The sequence below is a fragment of the Balearica regulorum genome, chromosome 1, assembly GCF_011004875.1.
Source record: "Balearica regulorum gibbericeps isolate bBalReg1 chromosome 1, bBalReg1.pri, whole genome shotgun sequence".
NCBI classification, from domain to species: domain Eukaryota; kingdom Metazoa; phylum Chordata; class Aves; order Gruiformes; family Gruidae; genus Balearica; species Balearica regulorum.
The window spans coordinates 200,924,710-200,947,324 of record NC_046184.1 but is presented as its reverse complement, the minus strand read 5'-3'; the positions used below and the strand labels follow the sequence as shown (position 1 = coordinate 200,947,324).

Sequence of the window (22,615 nt, the reverse complement as noted above, 5' to 3'; positions counted from 1 at the left end):
AGGAGACACAGAGGAAACTGAGCTTGTTCAGCCTGGAGCAGAAGTGGCTTTGGGGGGACCTAACAGGCTTTGGGGGAGCCTGCTGGTACCTATAAGATTGTCTAGAAGACAGATCCAGGCTCTTCACAGGGGTGTATTGCAGGATGAGATGCAGAGACAGCAGGCAGAGTCCAGAGAACTTCACACTAGATAAAAGGAGAATTTTATCTACATGAGGACAGGCAGGCAGTGGCACAGGTTGCCCTGCCTGAGAGGCTGTGCAATCTTCATTCCTGGAGGTTTTCAAGCTCTGACTGGATCAAGCCTTGAGCAACCTGTTCTGATCTCAGACCTGACCTGCTGTGAGCAGGAGGTTGGACCAGAGACCTGCTGAGGTCCCTTTTAGCCTGAACTGTCCTGTGATCCTATATGTATCTTGTTGAAATACCACAGAATCTCTCCTTTGTAGAGGAAGAGCCAGCACATAATGGTAGAAAGTTTGTGAAAACAAAAGCAACCGGCTTTTTAAAACGTCCAGTTCCTTTGACAGGCTAGCTTTGGTTCAGTATAGCGGTGTGCCTTCCTTGCAATTCGTTGCTAAGGTCCTGTAATATTTGGTGAGCCAAAAGAGGCAGTACCAAAGTTTGAAACAAGGTACTGGCAAGTAGGAGCTATAAAACTTATCCCTGGTTTTGCCTGTTTAACAATGGCACGTATGCATAAGTTTTCCCATCTTTTTTTATAGATGCCTGCTTTTCAAGAATGTGATAGCAATCCTTTTTGGTCTCCCTTCCTGAGAAAGACAGAAATAATTGTTTGTCTGCTCTTTCTCCTCCTTTGATCCAAATAATTCGGACAGTTAAAAAGGGATCTCTAAAATACTCCTGAACTAAACTTGTGTGCATTTATGACAATCTATGCCATTTGTTTGTTGACACAGTAGCTGCTAAGAAGCAACTTACAATTTTACTCGGAAGAGACAGCAGTAGGAATGTGGTAGAGTTCCTGACTAGCTCATACTTTCTGTTGTCCTGGCAGGAGGTAAAATAGGTAAACGGAGCACATCGGAAGAGCAGGAAGTACTGCTATGATGGAATCTAAAGGAAAGGGAGAATTTAAAGTACTGTGAAGGAAGGAAGCGTAAGGGCCATGGGACATACAGAGATTATTATAACACGGACAGCCAAAAGGACTTGTTAGGGAGCTGAGGCACTGCAATGCAAAACACTAGGATGCAAATTTTTGTTAACTTTGGTGAAATCAGTATATAAAAGTGTTTAAAAAAGACTCTAAAGAATTCTGTATTTTTGATGAAAAAGTTTAATGATAAACCACTGATATATATACTGTGTATTTGATTTAGTCTAAGTTTGTTGCTGCAGAACACCTTGTCCGATGTGTCAGTCTCTTGATTGGTGTTCTTGGTTGCTATTGCTACACTGGTATATTTAAAGAAGAGGATGTCTGTAAATCAGAGTTGTTTCAGAACGCAAAGGTAAGCAGCAATGTGTTTTTGGAGATGTTAAAATGAAATAAACCATTAAATACAAAATAATTTTAAAAAATCTATTCATATTTTCACATTTTCAGAGCATTAATATTTCCATTGGTTTCCGCTTTTAAAAAGGCAGTTGAGAGAGGTTTAAATATGTTAGTGCTGCTGAAAGAGAGGAGTCACTGAAATTCTGTCAGTACATCAATGCATCAGTTTTGCAGTGGAGAGTATTCTAAATATCGATACATTTCTGAGTCACCTCTTTTAAAAAAATAAAATGATCATGGACATGTGGACTTAGAGGATAACAATTCCTTTCATTTATAGGTCTTTTGTGCAGGAATTTGTTAAGATCATTTGATGGTTTAAACCAGTATGAAGACAGCTGGTATTATTATTATTATTACTATTACTGCTATTTGAGGTGGTTTCTTGCTTAAATGTGGAAACCCAAAACTTACACATTACAGAGGGATGCTGTATTTTTCTTTTGTGATGAAAATATCACTGTTTCAGGCAGGTCTAGGCCATCTTTTTGTCACTTCTGGAGCAGAATGAGTGAGACAAAAATCAAAGGAAAAAAAGTCCAAACTCATTGATGCACACTGTAAATATCAAAGCTGTACAAATGAGAATGTATGAATGAGAATCATGTCCTTTTTTCTCTGTGTGTGTGCTGTGTATGTGCCAATGTATACAGGAATTTAACTGAGCTATTTTAACTGTTATATTTTTACTAGTCTCTCATTCATTATGCTGGAGAAAGTATTTCTCAATCTAAAACCAGACTAAATGAAGATGCCCAGATCAATTCACTGAGGACTTTCATAATGCAGTGTACAAAGTGTTTATGCAATTGTACCAAGGTAAAGTTCATAAAGGAATTTACATTTCTTTCTTCATTATTGAGATCACAAAGTTGAATATCATACATACGGTACCTGAAAAAAAATGAATTAACTTATCTATGTCTTGCTTTCTTACAGAACAGTGCTAGTAAGATGCTGTCTAATATATTCCTGCGTTTGTTAACGTCAAAATTTATGAATGATCTTGTAGACATTTGCAAAAATCTGGTAAGTACATTCTGTCTGTTTCTAAATGCAGTGCTCTTCTATGAGAGGATTGTTTTTACAGTATAATAATTTGGAAGCAAACCAATTGAGTTACTTATTACTGAAAAAAAAAAAATCAAAATACATTAAGTTTTATAGAGCATTCCTAACTGGAAACATTTCTACTTAGCATTTGAACACAAGTGTAGGGGAAAAATGAGAGCAGATGGATAACATTTGATCAAAGTTAGCATGCCAGCTCACATTAAAAAACAAATTCTGTTATTTCTGGAAAATTTTTAATACTATATTAGAGTAAAAGTATATACAGATCTTATGCCACAGCAAGAATTTCTGTAACACATGACATTTAACTTTAATGCACTTGTAAAGTTTTAAAAGCTTCTTTTTATTTTTTAGTTTGATGAACTTCTGTGCCTTAAAACAATTTAAAGTTGTTTATTATTTAGGTATTAAATCTTCTAACTGTTAATGACTCTCTCACTGAGAAAAGTGATAGGGTGGCACATCACTGTGTTTAGCACAACTCTTAAAACTTCTCTTTTTGGCACATTATCATGTAGTCAGGTCTAGGTAGGCAAAATTCTTTGTTTTTTCAGGTGGGGAGAAGCTGAGAGTCTTACCTTCTGTTAACTTGTCATCTGGTAGGGAAAGTAGCAATTAGTGTGCCCTCAAAAAGCTCATATGCCTTCCTTTCATTTCTCTTTAATTACGAAGTATAGTGAGAAGTTTGTGAGTCTTGCAGAGAGAATAATTTTTCAAATACCAGCAATGTCCTTGGCACTATCTAAAACACAGAGACTAATGTCTGTCTTAGGAAGCTTGTGTCCTAAAGAGAATAGTTCAAATCAAACAATTGACTTACGTAGAAGACAGATTTATCACAGAGGATGAAATTCATCAGTTCAGTGTAGCCCTTTTTGTCGTCACCCATTCTAGTTCACTGGGAAACTGTAGTGTCTTTCCTTGTCATACACCTGCGATGTTTCTCCTGTCCTTACAAGCCAACTGTAAAAGGCTGTGGTGTTTTGTCAGTTGACATTTACTGGAAAACCAAGTGAACTGGGAGAAGTGGATCTAACAGGGAACGATCCTGAAGAGAGTATAATGGAAGTAGATAACCAGGTATCTGATGATTTGTTTGATGATCATTTGGTGACTGACATCAGTGATACAAATGAATCTGGTGAGATGCAAAATGTAACAGGTAAGTCTTCTCTGTGTCCAAAACTATTTGCAAAAGTGTGTTTTTACAGATTGCACTTTGCTTGAATAAGTGAGATACAAAATTCTGCTGCTTTACTAATAGTTGAAGCCAGTAATGGTTGAACCAGGTACTTTATAAACAATAATAATTCTTTTGTACCTCATTAGTGTTAAAAAGATGTTAATGAAGTGTTCTAGCTCATTTGGAAAGCAAGAGTTTATTTTTTATTTTGTAAATAGCAAAATGCAAGCAGAGAAGCTAGCTAACTAACTTGTTCAAAGTCAGGCAGAAATTTTGGCAAAGAGACTAGAAAGCATGTCTGTAAGATACGTGCCTCTGTCATTAGGCTGTGCTTCATTTTCTGTAAAGTAGTCCTATTTAACTTTTCTTCTGTTCCTGATCAGTAGTTCTTGACAAGATCAGCTTTCTTATATCTCTGGACCTTCAGAGGGACAAGAGCATGAATCTGTCTGTGTGTTTCTGTTAGGAGCTACAAGTAGCGATGTTCTCTTTTGTTTTAAATTCTTTCTTAGAATAGTGTGTATCTTAGCTTTTAATCAGGACTATGTCTTGTGTTTATTATTGAATGAGAAGGAAATCAGGGTGTTACATTAATGCCACACACAGCAGCTGGTGTGTTTTCTCCATCATGTTGATTAAGTGTCTTCAGAAGTATCTTCTCCAACCTTTCAATAAATAATTCCAGCAAATAAAGTTTGTGTTTGCAGAAAGTTACAAGAGTTCTAAATGTGGCAAGAAAATGGCACTTGTAACTATTTTGTTTATGTTATAATTGAAATTTCAATGAGGATATTAACATAGTAGTAATTGTCATAATTTCAATTTTGGGGAAGCTTTGAATCTGTAGTTGAAAATATATCCGAAGTTATAGTTGACAATAGAAAAGAACACAGCTGCAGATGGTTCCATTGAATTCATTGTAACCTTGATGGGGAAATCAGCCATATGTATGGGCACATAAAATTGAAAGCCTTTGGTTTAGAGAGGCCTTTGTAGAACTGGGAAACACTCAAGAAGCTGTTACTGATGCAGTAACTGCTCAATAACAAATAAACTTAAAGGTTGCTAGTACTCTATCTTTTCTGAGAACTTAAATTAGTTTTGTAAAGACGTAAAATGTTACCAACTTTGTTATTGTCCTTGGAGAAGCATTTCTTACATGAAAACCTTATTTTCAGGTGCTTTGAGCCCATTAGCTGAAGAACAGTTGACAAAGCAGGATTTACTGCTCCTTGAAATTCTGAGGTTCTTGTGTATTTGTGTAACTACAGTCCAAATTCAGACAGTGAGTTTCCGAGCCTCTGATATACGGAGGAAGCTGTTAATGCTTACTGATGGCAGCGTCTTTGATAGTGCTAAGCCATTGCATCTGCACATGGTGAGTGTGAGGTTTTTTTACAGCAGACCCACCCCTGTATTTGTACTGGTTTTAAATTTGTATATTCTTGTCAATTATATGTTCCTGTCTTTCGCTTGTCATCGGTCCCCTGAGAAGACATTAAATGGCTACTTTCAGTGTGCTGTGGTTGGGGAAAGAGCAGTTAGAATTTGTAAGCCAGAAAATAAAGAGTTGAGAAGTATAAACATCTTGCCTTTATCATTAATTATTTGTTAAATAACTAGAAATGGTCTCTGTAGTAGAATGGGATCTGTGTTTTAGTTTACAAAGGCAGTATTTTTGACTGCCAAAACTAAATATTTCATGAGCTGTATTACTGTGTGACAGTCTTTGCATGAAAAGATGGTCAGAGTCTTAACATGTAAGAGCTGACAATAGGTATCCTTGCTGCATGATTTCATCTAAGAGTTACTGAAAATGTTACATAGTTTTTCTCTTTGTCTACTTATTCTCTTAAGTATCATTTTCCATTTTGGTTCTTTTTTTTTTGTTGTTCCCCAGTACTTGGTCCTTTTGAAGGAGCTTCCTATTGAAGAACACCTCTTGCCTGAAGACGATCTTCTTATGCTTCTTAGGCCTCTTTCGTAAGAGAGAAATTATTCAGCATATATTATAGCTATTTTAGTTCAACAACTAGAGGATATGGGGGCTGTTCAGTGTTTCAAGATATTTTTTCTTTCTTTCTTTCACAGTGCTGTGTGTTCTCTGTACCGTCGAGATCAAGAAGTTTGTAAAGTAATTCTAAATAATTTGCTTCCTATAGCAGTAGGTTTGGCCCAGTCCAACGCACAGGCTGAAGAGACAGGGGATGCCCAAGGACAATTTTTAACAGTTGTTGGAGCCTTTTGGTATGTTTTATCTATTTATTGCAGAAGTCTGTTGGCAATAAAATTTTTAACTTTGCTATCAGTGTGAAGACTGTAGTGCTGTTGTGTGTCTTGCTGTTGGTATCCTGTGATATCTTTATCCAGCATTTAACTTTCCAGATTTTCTGTGCCATGTTATACTTGTAGCAAAGAATCACATCATCCTTAAGATAGTATTAGAGCAATAAATGCTACGCTGTTGTGTGTTAACGAAGACTGATTGTACTCTGAATCAGTAATTATAAGTGATAACTTCAGCAACAAAAAATGAGTATTGTTTACAATTGTAGATTACCAATAAAAATGTCAAATCCTCCCAAACGTTCCTATTGAGCACAAAAGAATGAACTGTGAGCAGCAGAAACTAATTTGTTAGACTTTTTCTGAAAACTGTTGGCAACTTTTTCCTCTATTCAAATCTTCCTTATTTTAGGCATTTAGGTCAAGGAGGGAAATGCACAGCACCAGTAAGAGTGGCCCTTTTAAACTGCATGAAAGCCCTGCTGGAGGTAATCCCAGATTTTCTGACATTCATTGGCATGTTAAGTATATGGTTAAGGTGTACTTAAAAACAGCATCTAAAGATCTTTTGCATATATCAGTGTATATTCCATTGTAAGTCTTCTGTATATTTTAAACCACAATATTAATTTTCTTCAGGCTGATCCTCATTGCAAGTGGGCGATCCTTAATGTGAGAAATGAAGATCTACCTGTGAGTGATGCTTTCCCACATTTTCTTGCAGATAGTCACCATCAAGTTCGCATTCTTGCTGCAAAGTTGATTACCAGGTGATAGTATAGATCTTTTTCCTGTTTGTAAGAATAACACTTAGTTTCACTTCACTGGGTGTTCTTTCCGCTACTGTATAGCTGCTCTTTTCACTACTTCTGAGGCTTTAATCTTGATGGAATATAAAAGCCTACCCAGTTACTTTGGTTAAGGTCTTCAAACTTTGTCTGCATTTCAATTATCATGTGATGTGAGAGAGAGAGAGAGAAACAGTATGTGTGTGTGTGTATATATATATAAAAAATATATATGAAACTATATATAATAGCAAATTTTGCACTAAATTTATTATGCAAAACTTGAATAGGAAATAGTTGTTTATCCTCTAAAAATAGTTTCGGTACATTGTGTAGCATAAAAACTTTTTCAAAGGATCTCGTGTGTTGAATACTGTATATAGTTCTTTTTCCATACATCAGAAAGGATGTAATTGAACTGGAATAGGAGTACAGGAGGGATGTTCAAAAGTATGAAGCACTATATGCACAACTGTTGGTTGCATAAACTGGAGCCCTTCAGCACAAAAAGTTTAATTGCAGGAGGTATAACATAAGTCTACAAAATCTGGAGCAGAACAAAATGAAGATTGGCAGTCTTTCCCAGTTTAAAGACTAGGGGACATCAAGTGAAGCTAATAGGTTGAAGATTCTAAGAAAATAGGGTTTCCTTCTTTGTAAAACATTGTTATCCTGAGTGTTATCCTACTACCTTCAACTGTCTGGATGTTTACCGGAGTTTAAAAAGCAACAGATTTCACAAAAGAGGAAATCATTGAAGGATACTAAATACGGTCACCACTTCTCACTTATGATCTGCTAGGTCACCTGTGGTCAAATGTTATAATCAAGGAATTATTATGCATACAAGGCAAGCATATGGTGATCTATCTTAGGTATCTGCTAATAGTCACTTAGAAATGGCCAGAGTACCGTTTGGTCTGATCCACTGTGGTGGTCCTGTTTTTGTTACAAAGTGGGCCAGGCCTTTATCTACAAAGAATAAATTCTTTGAGAAACCCTTTTTACATACACATCTATTCAATAAATACATTCCCAAAGTACTTCATGGCATGAAATACTCCATTATGATGGACAACTGAAGTTTGCCTTCCTGCATTGGCAGAGATTGGGAAACTTTAATATGTTTTCAGGCTATTCTCCGCCATTTCGACCCAACAGATATTCTTAATGTTATTGATAATGTTTGAGAGAGAAAGAAAGGAAAGACTGCTGTACAAGAAAGTTAAGAAGAAAATAATGATACTCTGAAAACCAGAATCTTATTATTATTTGATACGGACAATATGCAGTAATTCTGTAGACTAAATGTTATGCTAATAATTATTGTTCTTTTTTTGAAGTTTGTTTCAAGATGTGAAACAGAGAGATTCTTCTGGAATGTCAAAACCTCTTCCCTTTAAGCTCCAGCAGAAGGCTTTTGAGAATGCATATCTCAGAGTTCAGGAAGGAATGAGAAATCTGGTACCAACCTCTAGTCATTAGTTTTGCCTAGTTTTTGTCTCATGAATAAGATGACTTTTTAAATGATCATGTTTCATTTTCTGAGAATATTCATTCTTCTGGATTTCTGATTATCCGAGGTGGTAAACAAGGTGGTAGTCAGGAAATTCCTTACATGTCCACTCGTTCACAGTTTTTCCTGCATTAGAAGTTCATAAACTTTTTCACTGTATGGTTTCAGACTGCTATTCTGTATCATACTATTTGTTGTTGTGAGTTTCATACTGTAACACTGAAGAATCAAAGGAAAATGGAGCCTCAGTATTCTAGACAATGTATAATTAGTGAATGGCAACGTAAATTCAAATTATGTGTTTATGTAGTACAAAACCAGATTTGTAAATTTCAGTAAAATCGTATTTCCAGTGGTATTAGAGCAGTGGTTTTCACAAAACCAAAATTTGCTTAAAAAATTGAACTATTCAGAAGAAACTTCAAGTGAAGGAAAAGTTTTACTTCAGTGCAGTGACTGGAAATGCAGTGGTGTATATTACTGTGGAATTTCTTTAACTGTTAATTTTTCTATTGGCACCTTTCACTCTTCCTCCTTCCTTGCTACCATGCTATCATCTACATGATCTACATTTTCCATTTGTTTTCTGTCACACTATCATCTATCTGCATGTTATCTCTCTGCCATGTTTTCTCTCTGTGCCCTTTGCCTGCTGCCCTGTAGCTTGGGCTCACTGCTGAGGCCTCATCTCTCTGTCATCTCATTTCATCTGTCTGTACTGTCACCTCTGGCTTTTTGTCATCTTGTCTTGTTTCTCTGTTGCCTTGGCTCCCTGTTCTGTCACCTCAGCTTGCTGTTGTCTATTAGCTTCTGCCCTTTCATTGCAGTTTCTTGTTACTTTTATTCAGTAATCATTTGTCAACACCATGCCTTAATAGAGGAAGACCTAGGCAGTTCTTTCCTACATGCATCAGGGAGGAGCAAAAAGGAAACTTGTCATGTCAGTGCCTCCATTGTTTCTCTAAGTGTGTTGCCTTTCTTTAAACTGCTGATACCATAATATGAACTGGAGTGTATGAGGTATCGGCATGTGTGCTGGCATGCTGGAGGCAGTAACTGCTGGTTGAGGAGTGGCACAGGCAGCTGGGGGAAGTAATCTTTAAGCAACCAAAGCAAGATTTTCAGCAGTATTTATTTCAGTGTCCTTAATTTTAAATTATTTATGGTCATTTAATAATTAGGAGATTGCTTTTAACAGAATATATGTATGATTTCTTCATAATTTCTTACTGAAGGTCAGGGGTGATGCAAGTCCTGAAGATCTTTTGGACAAACAGTGTAATGGAAAAGCAGTTTTGCTGATGCTTATAACCATGGTTCTGTGCTGCAGTCCAGTCTGTGAAAAGCAGGCTTTGTTTGCTATTTGCCAGTCTGTGAAAGAGAATGGATTAGAACCTCAACTTGTGAAAAAGGCAAGTATAAAATTCCATTTTATATTTAGGTTATAAATTAAAGTTAGGTTAAAATAGGAATGGTACAAAATGCTTTTGTCAGTATTGAAAGTTGTTAAATTTTGTTAAAGTGTGACTAATGTGGGACTGCGATATCTGAGTGAATTTGTAATTATATTTACTGTCCTGCATAGAAATAATGACATCATAAAAGGTAATTTTAATGGTAAATATTGTATGTTAAAAGCACGGATCTGAAATACAAATAGATTTTTATACATTGAAGATTGCAGATCTCATTTTAAAAACTCTTTCTACCCAGTGGAAGTAAAGTGGATAGTATGTAAAATAAATGTAAAGTATTGGAAGATGGTATGTGTCTTCTGGACTCTTATTTTGAAGTTCACAAGGGTGTACTGAAGTAATCGCTGTTTATACTGCAGCCTTTCCTGCCAGTCATTTTTTTTAGTGCGTGCATTCTCTCCTTTTTATCCTTTCTATTCATTACATCTTGTTCTTACGTACAGTCTCTACCCCACAAAATGCGTACTGACTGTCCTTTCTTTGCACACCGCCTCATATGGGGTAGTTGTAGTTCCTTGATTGCACTCTTTCGAGATACAGCAATACAAATAATAAGAAAATTGCTTACACTAAATAGGAGCTGAGTTATACAAATATGCATTAAAAGGCTGGGGGGGGGCACATGGAGATGTAGTACTGTCAGTTTTCCATAGTATCATGTACTCAGCATGCTATTTCTGCAATCGTATTTCATGCACAGGTTTTGCAAAAAGTATCTGACATTTTTGGCTATAAAAGTATAGAAGACTTCATGACATCACATTTAGACTATTTGGTGATGGAGTGGCTGAAAATAAATGACAGTGGATATAGCCTGTCTGCTTTTCCTTATGTTCTTCTGAACTATACTAGCCTTGAGGAATTCTACAGGTAAGTTTGCTGTACGAAAACAGTTTATTTAGATATATTTACAATTATGACACAGGGTTTCAAATTTCTAAATGTAGTGATGCATCAGGATTTTGTTGTAAGATAACACACTGAGAGCTTTTAAAATGTATTCCAAGTATGTTGTATATTATATTTATGCTGGTAATACTCTTTTGTATAGAGGTAGCCAAACAATAATTATAAGTTTAGTTATACGGTACAGGAATATTATTTGGTATATTATGCTTGAGATTTTTTTAAAAAATCCAATTCAAGGAAATTCTGGAAATGTATTTACTACGTGTAGGTCTTGTTATAAAGTTTTGGTTCCACACCTGGTGATTAGAAGTCAGTTTGAAGATGTGAAATCACTTGCCAACAAGATTGAAAAAGACTGGAGGCATGTTCTTGCAGACTGTTTTCCAAAGATAGTTGTGAATATCCTCCCGTATTTTGCTTATCAAAGCCATGGAAAACGTGAAGTAGCAGAGCAGAGAGATACAGCTTCTAAAGTCTATGACATGCTTCAGGATGAAAACTGCTTAGGAAAACAGGTATCTGTTTTAAATGTATAACTTGAGTTCTGTGGCATGTAACAGACGTGAAAGAAACATATATATTCTGTAAAAATGTAAATAGTTCAGGTTTATAGATACAAAATTATTATTTTAATAAAGCCAAACTAGCCACATTTTTATCCCAAGGTTTTCAAGTAGCTATTCAGTAGAAACTTTCAGGCAGACAGTTGATGTGAAGTATAATTTTTTTCAGAATGTAATTTTTTTTTTTTTTGCCATTCACTATACAACCCTAAGTTTCCCTATCATATATCTGTTTAAGTAAGTCATGTTTTCCTCTTAAAATATGTTGTTAATACTTCATGAGGAGCCGTCTTCCCAAGGGGCAGACTATATTCAGATCTTAACCAGGCTTAATTTCTGAATGAATTGTATGTCATAGGTAATTGAACAAAGAGAGAATCCAGACAGAAAAAAATGGGGTTTCTCAGAAGGACATGTTAAATTATTTTAGCTAAAATATTTTTTCTTATTAAAACACTATTTTTCTCCTTCTAGCAAATTGATAGTTTATCTCATAATAACTTACCAGAGATTGTGGTTGAACTGTTGATGACCTTACATGAACCTGATACCACAGCAGAAGAAGGAACTCATCTATGTAAATATATAAGGTAGGTGTTTGTAGATTTTCTAAATGCTGAGTGTATTTGTATAACATTGTGCATTAAAACGTGGCCTTCAGGCATAAGAAGAGGTGACCTTGAAGTTGAGAATTAAAGAATTTTATTGCTGTTTGTAATGGTGTATCGTAGGCATGCTTTCTCACTTAGGGACTCCCCAGGATCAGTCAGGAGAACCTCTCTAACACTTCAGTTAATGGAAAGAATGAATGGGTGGGCAAGAGAATGCCGTTGTATGTTGGTAAGATGGACTGTGGCAATGCCAGTTTAGATTTGGATGGACTGCCCTCTCTGTAAAAATTGTTCTGATTTTAACAGCTATAAATTAAAGTGATTGTTTAAAGGTCTTTAAATATTTACAAGTCACTGAGAAGTGTTCTTTAACAGTTCTCGTGGTAGCAGCTCTTGCCTTTGGTAAGGACATTGCTTAAGAAATGCCAAATAAATGGATTCCTAATTAATATTCTAGTATTAGTAGAGTATTAGTAGTATTAGTAGATTATTAATATTCAAATGCCATAAATATTTTCATTTTTATGAGCTTTTCAGTCTTTGTTGTTGTCCTAAAAATATCACTATTATTATTATTATTATAAATTATTATAAAAATATCACAGCATAATTATATCTGAAAACAATTTTCCAGATTTTTGTGTTTAGGTACAAACTATTTGGAAAAACATTACACTTTCTGAAGATATTGAAGAAAATACTTTAATTGTAGAAATATAAAGTTGAAAGAAATCAAAACATTTCTATGAAAATCTGCCAAAAGTTAAATGGCTGAGGATTTCAGAACTTTGTAAAATAAATTTGTTTCAGTGAGTTTATTACCAGACTGTAGTGTCTGCTTGTAACCAAAGTTTTTTCTTTCTAAGAAGGGAATGGTAAGAATAAGAGTGATGAAACTTAGATTTTGCTGGTTTGTTACTGTCATGATACATTTCTTTTCTTTTTGAGGTCCCAGAAAAGTTGACTACCCTTTTTTTATAATGGGGAGATTCATGATTACTTTTTTTCTCAACCAAATTGTTCCCATAATTACAAAATGCAGAAGCTTTATCCAGGAATTGCAATTAGATTTTCCTGCGAAGTACCTTAGATGAATCAAATGTGTGGGGTTTTAGCAATATGATCTTTCAAAAATAATAAAAGAATGTTATGAAAGTACAACTTAAAAAGCTGCCATAGAAGGACAACACACAGCTAAAAATAAAATCTATGTCACTCTGCTGGAAGCTTTTAGTGCTTCTTACTTACTGAAAGCAAAGGAGTTAACGTGTTTATTCAGTGAGGCTTATTTTATTTAATACATGGGGTTTGATTTTGGGAAGAAAAAAAATCTTTTTTATTCATTTAGGGAACTGGATCCTGCTCCTAATCCTCCTCATTTTCCGTCTTATGTGATTAAGGCAACCTTGGACTATATTAGCAACTGTCATAAAAGCAAATTAAAAAGTCTTGTAGCAGTTCTTTCTAAAAGCCCTGTAAGTATGTAATGATGATTTTCTGTAGAACATAAAATTTCTTTTATGGGTACATTTTAGTTTAATTAGCCATTTTTGTCATGTATATATGAGGAAAAAACACAACCTTAGAAACCTTTCTGTTCTTTTGTTTGCCTTCTGAAATGGAAGAAGTCCTAAGTTCAGGGACACAGTAACCTTACAAAAATTACATGCTTGAACTATTACATGCATTAAATAATACATGTAAAATGATGTATAAATAGAGAGGATTATTTTAAACGTTGGGGAAATCTGTGTGTACCAGACACAATTTAGATGCAATTTGTTTCTTTGGTATATTCCTGAAGAACATTCTAAAATAATTACGTTTGGACAATTTTATCTAAATAGTAGCTACAATTAAGATATTAGTTTGTTGTCCTTACTGACAGTATGAACTTTTATAGTCTGTGATATTTCTAGACATTTGATTTTCAGTTGTTAAAGGCAAATACGAAGGCATGTAAAATTATGCAGCCCTTGCAATAAATCATAAACATATTACTCTCTTGTAACATCATTCCTTAGAAATGTATCTTTCCAAAGTTTATGCTCTTTTATTGCATATGTTGTCAACAACTTTGCCCATCCATAAACAATCTAAAAATAAGAAAAAAGTTTTTCTGGACTGTGTTTGTCTACATCTTTTGAGTCTAAAAGTTAATATTGCCAGCCAGTGGAATAAATTCTTTAATGCAGCCTGCCTAATACTTTAAGATAGTTACTTGGGTTTTTAAGTTTACAGTTTTAACAGTTACAATCTGTATTGATATATTCTATGAAATAATGCATTTTGTACGTATGAACATTATGTTTGAAAGAATATAAATTGAAGCAATAGCCAGTGTTTTAATGGGGTTTAGTTGATGTTTCTCCTGTTGATGGAAATTGCCATAACTATTTGGTTTTCTGAAAAATGTGCATAACCTTTCTCATGTCAAGGAAAAAAAAAAAAAAGAAAATTATGAGATATGGGGCTTATAGTCGTGCTTGGAGAATTGGTTTCTATATAGGTTTTTTGTTTGTTTAAAGCAGTAGAAATAATAAAGCCTTTTTGTCCATGTCCTTTAAAAAAAAAATCTGTATCACTTTAAGTTTTTTCTTGATGTAAAGTATATCTGTATTGACATTATGAATTATTTTTTTACTCATAGTTTATTCATTTTTAGGATTCATTCCAGAAAATCCTTCTATCTCTTTGTAAGCATGCATCGGATACAAACAACATTTACAAGAAACATAGAGTTCTTATAATTTATCACTTGTTTGTTAGTCTGTTACTTAAAGAGATAAAAGATGGGTTAGGAGGAGCATGGGCTTTTGTCCTCCGAGATGTAATTTACACCCTGATTCACCACATCAATAGCAGGTAAATACAGTAATTATATCTTGTTTTTCTTGTCTGTGCTCCCTTGTTCTTGTAACCTTCCATTTCAGTATCACTAGTAGGTGTTAATTCATTTGTAGAAATCATTGAAATTTCGTGAAAGAAAAAAATAATTTGTCTTTCTTTGATAATTTCAGAATTTAAATTTAGAACTGAATGCTGAATGTTTCGTCCTATCCTTGTATTTGAATGTTTGCTATACTGCAGAATTTTGTATTTATAATAGTCGTATCAAATTGTAGAAGTAAGAAGTGTTGGGAGATTTTGATGACAGAAAGGGTGTTTGGGAATTTAATGGATATGGGAGAAAAATTGAAATTGTGGAGTTAAGTGCAAAGTAAGCACACGTCAAATAAAACATGCTTATTGAGTTAATAAAGAGTATTGAGATTTACATTCTCACCAATAAGTAGCTAACAAAATGAGTGAGAATCGGTACATGTTACCTTAGCTTGTCTTCAGATTGAGAAAAATGGTACTTCATCAGGCTTAAGATTTAAATAGAGATTCTTATCCTTCATAAGGACTAGAGATATTTTCTTACTTGAGGTTTACCTTTGGATTTCCAAGACAGTTATTCACCTAAATGTAATTGAGTTTAAGTGCAAGTTGATTGCTTTGCTTGTTGGAAGCATTTCATACCCTTAAATATTGGAGAGAGGTGTGGATTTTATGGTAAATGCTGTTATTATGAGACTTCTTATTGTGATCAACATTGAACTGGGGCGAAGGCAGTTGATGCACTGGAGGGTAGGGCTGCCATTCAGAGGGACCTCATCTAGCTGGAGGAGCGGGACAACAGGTACATTGTGGAGTTGAACAAAGACAACCCCTAAATCTTTCACCTGGGATGGAATAACCACATGCGTGAGTGTAGGTTTGGGAGCAGACTGGCTAGAAAGTAGCTTTGCAGAAGAGGACCCAGGAGTCTTGGAGGACAAGCTAGATGAGTCACAGCATGCTTTTCATCACTGAAGGCTGACTGTGTACTGAACTGTGCTTGCAGGACTGTAGTCAGCAACTTGAGGGAAGGCATCATTTCTCTCTGAGTCTTATGAAGCTGCAGTAGGACCACTGTGTCCAGTATGGGGCTGCTTCAGCCAGGACATGAGAGGTGATGACAAACTGGGATGGGTTGAGTGGAAGATCCCCAAGGAGATGAGTAGAGTTTATCTCTGTTCTCCAGTTTCTGGAAGGGAGGATACCTTGTAGAGAAGGTAGAGCCAAATTTTTCCGAGAAGGATGCAGTGAAAGGACAAGAGGTAGCACCCACCAAGTTGCAATGTGGCAAATTCTGGTTGGACATAAGGGAAAAGATTTTCACAGTGAGAACAGTCAAATACTGGAGCAGGTTGCTCAGAGAGGCTATTGATTCTCCATCCAAGGAATGTGTCAGAATTCAGCTCAACAAAACCCTGAGAACCTCATCTGACTTTGAAGCTGACCCTGAGGCAGGAAGCTGGACTAGATAATCTCCAGCTGTCCTTTGTAACCAATGTCATTTGTTTGTTTTTTTAAAAAACTAGTGTTTTTAGAATATTTTTTCTTTACATTTTTTACTTCAGTTTTTTAAAGCCATCAGTCAGATTCTGTGTGTTTGAGTTCTTCTGTGTCTCCTGAGCTAAATCCTTAGAACCAATTGAGTTGGTAAATTTTAAAGTTTAGAATCCGTTCCTCCTATAAAGTTTATCTATATTTCCCCTTCTCCCCTATTATTCTCTGTTGTATAATAGGTCAATACTTAGGACAATGACAATTTGTATTTCTTCAATTCACTTTTTTGTTTCCTGTGACAGACCTGTTATTATCAGAGACGTATCCATGCGCAGCTTTTCACTCTGTTGTGATCTTCTTCATCATGTTTGCCACACAGCAGTTACATGTTGCAGTGATGCTCTAGAGAGCCACCTTCATGTTATTGTAGGAACCCTGATACCTCTTGCCATGGACCAGCCTGAGATTCAGGAACAGGTAGTTTTGAGTTGCTTATTCCTTATCTGTTAGCTTTTAGTTCACATTCACTGTTGTGAAAGCTGTATCCATACTCATGTTCAATTTTAATTCTTTTTTTCTATGCTTTGTAGATTTTTATGTAAAAAATATTATTTTCAACACTATGCCTTTAGTTTTTTTTAATAAAAATGTCTTTACTTTGGTACTTCTATTTTGACAAATATTGTGTTCCGTATTTAATTCCAACAGCTTTAAACAGTGATTGAGATGTATCATAATTGCTGAGGTTACTGTATCACTTTCTAATTCTCTATTTACTTAGTCTATAAAAAAAATCAGATTTCTTAAAGAGCTTTAATGCTGTTGTAATGTCTTTTATGTCTGCTTTGAATCTGTGCGCCTTTTTCAGACAAATCTGAACAAGGTTTAAAACCTTCAGGGTAAGTTTCAGAAAAATTGTTACCTTATTTGAGTAGAAACGCCAAATCAGTGATACCACTAAGGAAAAGATAGAGAGAACACAGGCATTGCTAAACCGCTGGTGATGGCAAGCTCATCAGTACAAGCACATTGAGTAGCCAAGCAGTTATCTACAAAGCTCTGTGGATGATTTCACAGGAAATACAATGAAGACCTTTGGAGGGGGAAGGTCTTTGTCTAGAGGACAAAGAGGAAATATGTGCAAAGAACAGATTTCAGTAGTTCAGCTATTTATTTAACAAATTATCATTAAAAATAAATGTAACACATAGGCCTTGAAAGGGAAATGAAGCAGTTGCTGTTGTGTGACAAGCCTTGTTTTCCTTCCTGTGATGATTTCTATGTTCGTTCTGCTGGGGTGGAAATATACTTAGATTCAGACACTTAGAATTAATAGCTGAAGTTGAGAAGAGTATGCCTATTGCACTTCAGTCCTTTTGATTGCCTTCTGGCTTAATCTGATCCCATGGTACCATCTGCACCTTTGTGGTTGCAGTGTAGCCCTACATTGTCCTCCTTGTACTTCCAGTTCAGCTGGAGGGCTGTGCTGATCCAGCTGAAAGTAACCTGGCAATCTTTTTCCCAGCTTAATGATCATGATCAGATTTATGATATGTCTATGCAAACAGTTGTACATGCGCAACTGCAAAGGCAACGTCAGGGCATCCCTGGGCAGAAACAAAGTGGGGAGGGCAGAAATTTCTCTAAATTGGAACTGTTATCAAATATGAAACCTTCTCATATCATGCAGGGAAGTCCTTCCTCTAGCAATCACTTTCCAGTTTCTTCTCTTTATTTCTCTTCTGGCACTGAGTGGAGGCTAGTTAATAATTTTCAGGTAAATACAAATCTCCTAATAAAATCCTCATAATTTAGATTGTAGACTCCTCAAAGCTGCCTGGATTGAATATCTAATTGCACTGATTTGTAAGTAAAGCATAAAAGCAGTGTTTTTGCAAAAAAAGTGTGGTACTCCTTTAGCAAGCATTTATTCAAGTTGTAGATATGTTATAAAAAAATTCTGCGAAAGTTCAGTGATTTGGGCAGTAAATTATGACATTTAGGCATTTGTCCAGATTTCAAATTACTAGCACTTTAGTTCGTAAGAGTAATAAACTCCTAATAACATCAGAAGGACTGTTTGGGTGCAGTGTGTTGCTAAATCATTGGCAATATTGTGGTGATTGTATTGACCAGTCTTTGAAATCGGCTTCATCAAAAGACAGGATAAAACTGCAGCCTGTGATAATTAAAGATTTGATGTCTGTTTGGGAGGGGGAGTAGCAAAAACACCTCATCGTTTTAGAATATAGCTGTGATTTCCCCAAGCCTCTAAACATTTTACAGTTTTTAACAGTGTAAATAAATTATCTTACCATTTTTCAAGAGTTCTCAGTTTAGTGAAACTTGCAGAGATATAAACTTTATACCTGAATAAGAAATGACTCAAAAATGTTTCTCTGTCTTTTTTGGTTTTCATTTACTTTTTATGTTCAGGTCCTAGGCTTGTTGAAGTATCTGGTGATAGATAATAAGGATCATGAAAATCTGTACCAAGCAATCAAATGTTTAGATCCTTTTCCTGAATATCCTGCTTTTAAAGATTTGCGAGAAACTCAACAGAAAATAAAATACAAAAAAGGACCATACTCTCTTTTGGAGGTAATTACATTTTAAAATACATCTCATGGCGTAGTTTTTTTTGTAATGCAAACTTTCAAAAGAAAAACAATTTTCTAGCTACCGGTATAGTTGAGAGAGATTTAAATTAGACACGTGGATTCTTTTTATTGTCACTTTCAGACACTAAGATATTTGTAGGTCTCCATTCTTATTTTGCATCTATTAATATCCACATTGTGGACTGCTTTAATTGAAGCCTTTATTTGTATTCTATATGTGCTTAATACAAAATGTTGTTTTGCAGGAAATTAATCACTTTCTCTCAGTTGGTGTTTGTGATTCACTGCCCTTAACACGACTTGAAGGACTGTATGATTTACGCAAACAATTGGAACAATATAAAGATCAGATGAAGGATCTCCTGAAAAATTTCCAGGGTACCGACGTCAGATTATGTGTTCTATTTCTTTTGTATCTGGTTTTAGATGGTAGTGATGTAACTCAATTCTAATTTGGCATTGAATGTTTTATTTAGTGTCTTGGGTTGTGTGTGTTTAACAATGTAACCTTATTATAATTTCACATGCAGAGTAGAATGGCATTTATTATTCATGCAAAATCTGAAGTATCTTTAGCAGAGTGTATTATAAATATTATATGAGGTGTTATATGGCAGAGAGGATAAAATGCCCTTCCAGCTTTTGGCATGAAGCACTTATACGTCATCCTGGTCATTCACAATCATAATATGAGTATATTGCTTTATGGCTGCTTAATGACTTTTCTTGTATATGAATTTCCCTACTCTGTTGAATGTAATGAAGCTAGCTTTTATTTATGTAAGGAAATACCCATCTCAAGAGTTTATAATTTGGCAAAGTTAATTACACAACTGAAAGCTAGTAAAATTCTGGAAATTCCTGGCAGAAAGCCTTATTTTGGGATATTTCTTGGATTTGTATTTAGAACAGAATGATGGTATTAGTTTAGGTGCTGTCAGTGGAGTCACATAGTATGACTTCATTGTTTCATATAACATTCTTACACTAACTTATGCTAATAGTTCATGTATTTCAGTATCATTTCTACATCAAAACACTGAAAATAATAGCATTTGTGTATTCTAGTTTTGAGGATTCACAGATTGGTAGGGGTCGGAAGGGACCTCTGGAGATCATCTAGTCCAACCCCCCTGCTAAAGCAGGATCACCTAGAGCAGGTTGCACAGGATCACGGCCAGGCGGGTTTTGAATATCTCCAGAGAAGGAGACTCCACAACCTCTCTGGGCAGCCTGTCGCAGTGCTCGGTCACCCTCACAGTGAAGGAGTTTTTCCTCATATTGAGATGGAATTTCCTGTGTTCCAGTTTGTGCCCATTGCCCCTTGTCCTGTCACTGGGCACCACTGAGAAGAGTCTGGCCTCACCCTCTTGACATCCACTCTTTAGATATTTATAAGCGTTGATCAGATCCTCTCTGAGTGTTCTCTTCTCCAGACTAAACAGACCCAGCTCTCTCAACCTTTCCTCATGAGAGAGATGCTCCAGTCCCCTCATCATCTTTGTAGCCCTCCACTGGACTCTCTGCAGTAGTTCCCTGTCTTTCCTGAACTGGGGAGCCCAGAACTGGACACAGTACTCCAGATGTGGATTCTTTGGCATAGTCAAATGCATAGAAATTTTTTCAAGACAGGATGAATAAGAAAAATGAATAATTTTTTTTAAAGTACTGTTTAACACCAACTTGCTTCAACGTTAATAATGCACGTTGACATTTGTAGGTAAAAGATGCTAAAGTGTTTTCTTCTAATATGTTCACATTACAAATACACAATGACATTTTTGGGATTTATTTTTCTTTCTGAATGATAGAAAAGCCGGAAGATTCTGTAGTAGTGAAATTGGTGGTGAGCTTACTGCAGCTGTCCAAGATGGCAGTTAACCATACAGGCGGAAAAGCAGTGCTGGGTAAGTTAATTAGTCCCCCAGGCATCCTAGGGCTGTCATTGCAAAACCCAGGTTGAAACTGTGGCCGTTTTCAATGTTACTTCCCACTGCTGTTTTGCATTTGCTGCCAGTGGTAGCATGAATGTTAAAATGGGTGATATGTCTTCTTTTCAGTCACTGTATTTTACAGCTTTCACTAAGAACTTGTCATCAGTTTAGACCCTGGTTTCTTCTATAATCAATAGAGTCATCTGCTGTTATATGGGTCACTTTATTAGGTTGAAAAATAGTAAGAAAATTGAAGAGAAATATGAAAATTGGAAAGGCATATCTCAGTGGAAATTAAAATAGTTGTTCTCCATCTTAAAGCCTTTTCTGTATTATTAAAATTATTCTCACCATTTACATTGAGCACGTGATTAACGTTTGATCCAAAGCACCAAAGCTAAAATACAAATCCCCTCTTCCCCAAGTGGGGAGTACCTCCATGAAGGTGATGTTTACTGAAATTAGGTATCTAAACTAGACAGCAACACAAATAATGAGAACATTTGCCTTAATGCATTTTTTTACCTAAAAACGTAATAACTGATAATTACAAATGCTGAGCACTTGAAGCTCACATTGACTTCAGTATGATACAACATTTTTAAGCACCTCTGTAAGCTGTTAGTTTCAGCCTTTTCTGCATTGTGTTTTCTTAGATAATTTGTTAAATACAGTTGAAAACACAACCTGTATATCATCAGTCTGTTATTTATTTGCTCTGGTGGTTAAAACAATGTTGTAGAAAATGGAAACATTTTCAAGACACATGGCAAGTATGAAGGGAAATAGATTTTGGTTCTTTTATGATGAATGTTAACATCCATTTTAAAAAGGTATTTCCAAGGTCAATTTAGTTTGGAGTTTTTTTGTATGTAGTCAAGTGTTTTTATAAAATATTTTCTTTGGAAAGCAAACACAGAACACATTGATACCTCATTTTATGTAAAATGTAGGTAATAATTCTTACTGAGTTTATACTCTACTGTTTGTACTTGTCATTCCTTTAGGGAATGAAAATGAGTGTTTCTTAGTGGCTGTGATTCTGGTCTTTTGCACTTACCTGTTTCTGACAGAAGCAAAAATAAAATCCATGTCAGATTTAAACTGCAAAATCCAGAGTCATAGGCACTCCTAGAAAATTGAATTTAAAAGCATAAATGTATTATTTATAAGTCTTAAGCTGCAAAATTTGTATACATGTAATTTTAATCATAAAGCTCCTCAAGTGATTTTATCATAGAATGATAGAATGGTTTGGATTGGAAGGGACCTTGAAGATCAACATGAGCCGGCAATGTGCGCTTGCGCCCAGAAAGCCAATCGTGTCCTGGGCTACATCAAAAGAAGTGTGAGCAGCAGGTTGAGGGAGGTGATTCTGCCCCTCCACTCCGCTCTTGTGAGACCCCACCTGGAGTACTGTGTCTAGCTTTGGGGGCCTCAGTACAAGAAGGGGGCAGGGCGGTTGGAACTAGATGATCTTTGAGGTCCCTTCCAACCCAAACCGTTCTATGATTCTATCATCTAATTCCAACCCCCCTGCTGCGGGCAGGGACACCCTCCACTAGACCACATTGCCCAAAGCCCCATCCAGCCTGGCCTTAAACACTTCCCAGGGATAGGGTCTCCACAACTTCTCTGGGCAACCTGTTCCAGTACCTCACCACTCTAACAGTCAAGAATTTCTTTCTAACATCTAATCTAAATCGACCCTCCTTCAGCTTAAACCCATTACCCCTTCTCCTGTCACTACACTCCCT

General features: G+C 35.8%; 1 protein-coding gene across 1 annotated transcript in view; it reads left to right on the top strand.

The window, feature by feature from the left end:
- ATM (ATM serine/threonine kinase) overlaps positions 1-22,615 on the top strand; it is a 75,889-nt gene that overhangs the window by 17,215 nt on the left and 36,059 nt on the right. Inside the window, exons 14-33 of the mRNA XM_075742270.1 lie at positions 1,343-1,474; positions 2,215-2,340; positions 2,461-2,550; positions 3,586-3,757; positions 4,957-5,156; positions 5,679-5,761; positions 5,870-6,025; positions 6,477-6,552; positions 6,704-6,834; positions 8,196-8,316; positions 9,604-9,780; positions 10,544-10,713; positions 11,021-11,267; positions 11,790-11,905; positions 13,275-13,401; positions 14,592-14,791; positions 16,606-16,780; positions 18,740-18,904; positions 19,170-19,302; positions 20,736-20,831. Of these exons, the coding sequence (XP_075598385.1) occupies positions 1,343-1,474; positions 2,215-2,340; positions 2,461-2,550; positions 3,586-3,757; positions 4,957-5,156; positions 5,679-5,761; positions 5,870-6,025; positions 6,477-6,552; positions 6,704-6,834; positions 8,196-8,316; positions 9,604-9,780; positions 10,544-10,713; positions 11,021-11,267; positions 11,790-11,905; positions 13,275-13,401; positions 14,592-14,791; positions 16,606-16,780; positions 18,740-18,904; positions 19,170-19,302; positions 20,736-20,831 (2,893 nt within the window). The remainder of the gene's footprint in view (positions 1-1,342; positions 1,475-2,214; positions 2,341-2,460; positions 2,551-3,585; positions 3,758-4,956; positions 5,157-5,678; positions 5,762-5,869; positions 6,026-6,476; positions 6,553-6,703; positions 6,835-8,195; positions 8,317-9,603; positions 9,781-10,543; positions 10,714-11,020; positions 11,268-11,789; positions 11,906-13,274; positions 13,402-14,591; positions 14,792-16,605; positions 16,781-18,739; positions 18,905-19,169; positions 19,303-20,735; positions 20,832-22,615) is intronic.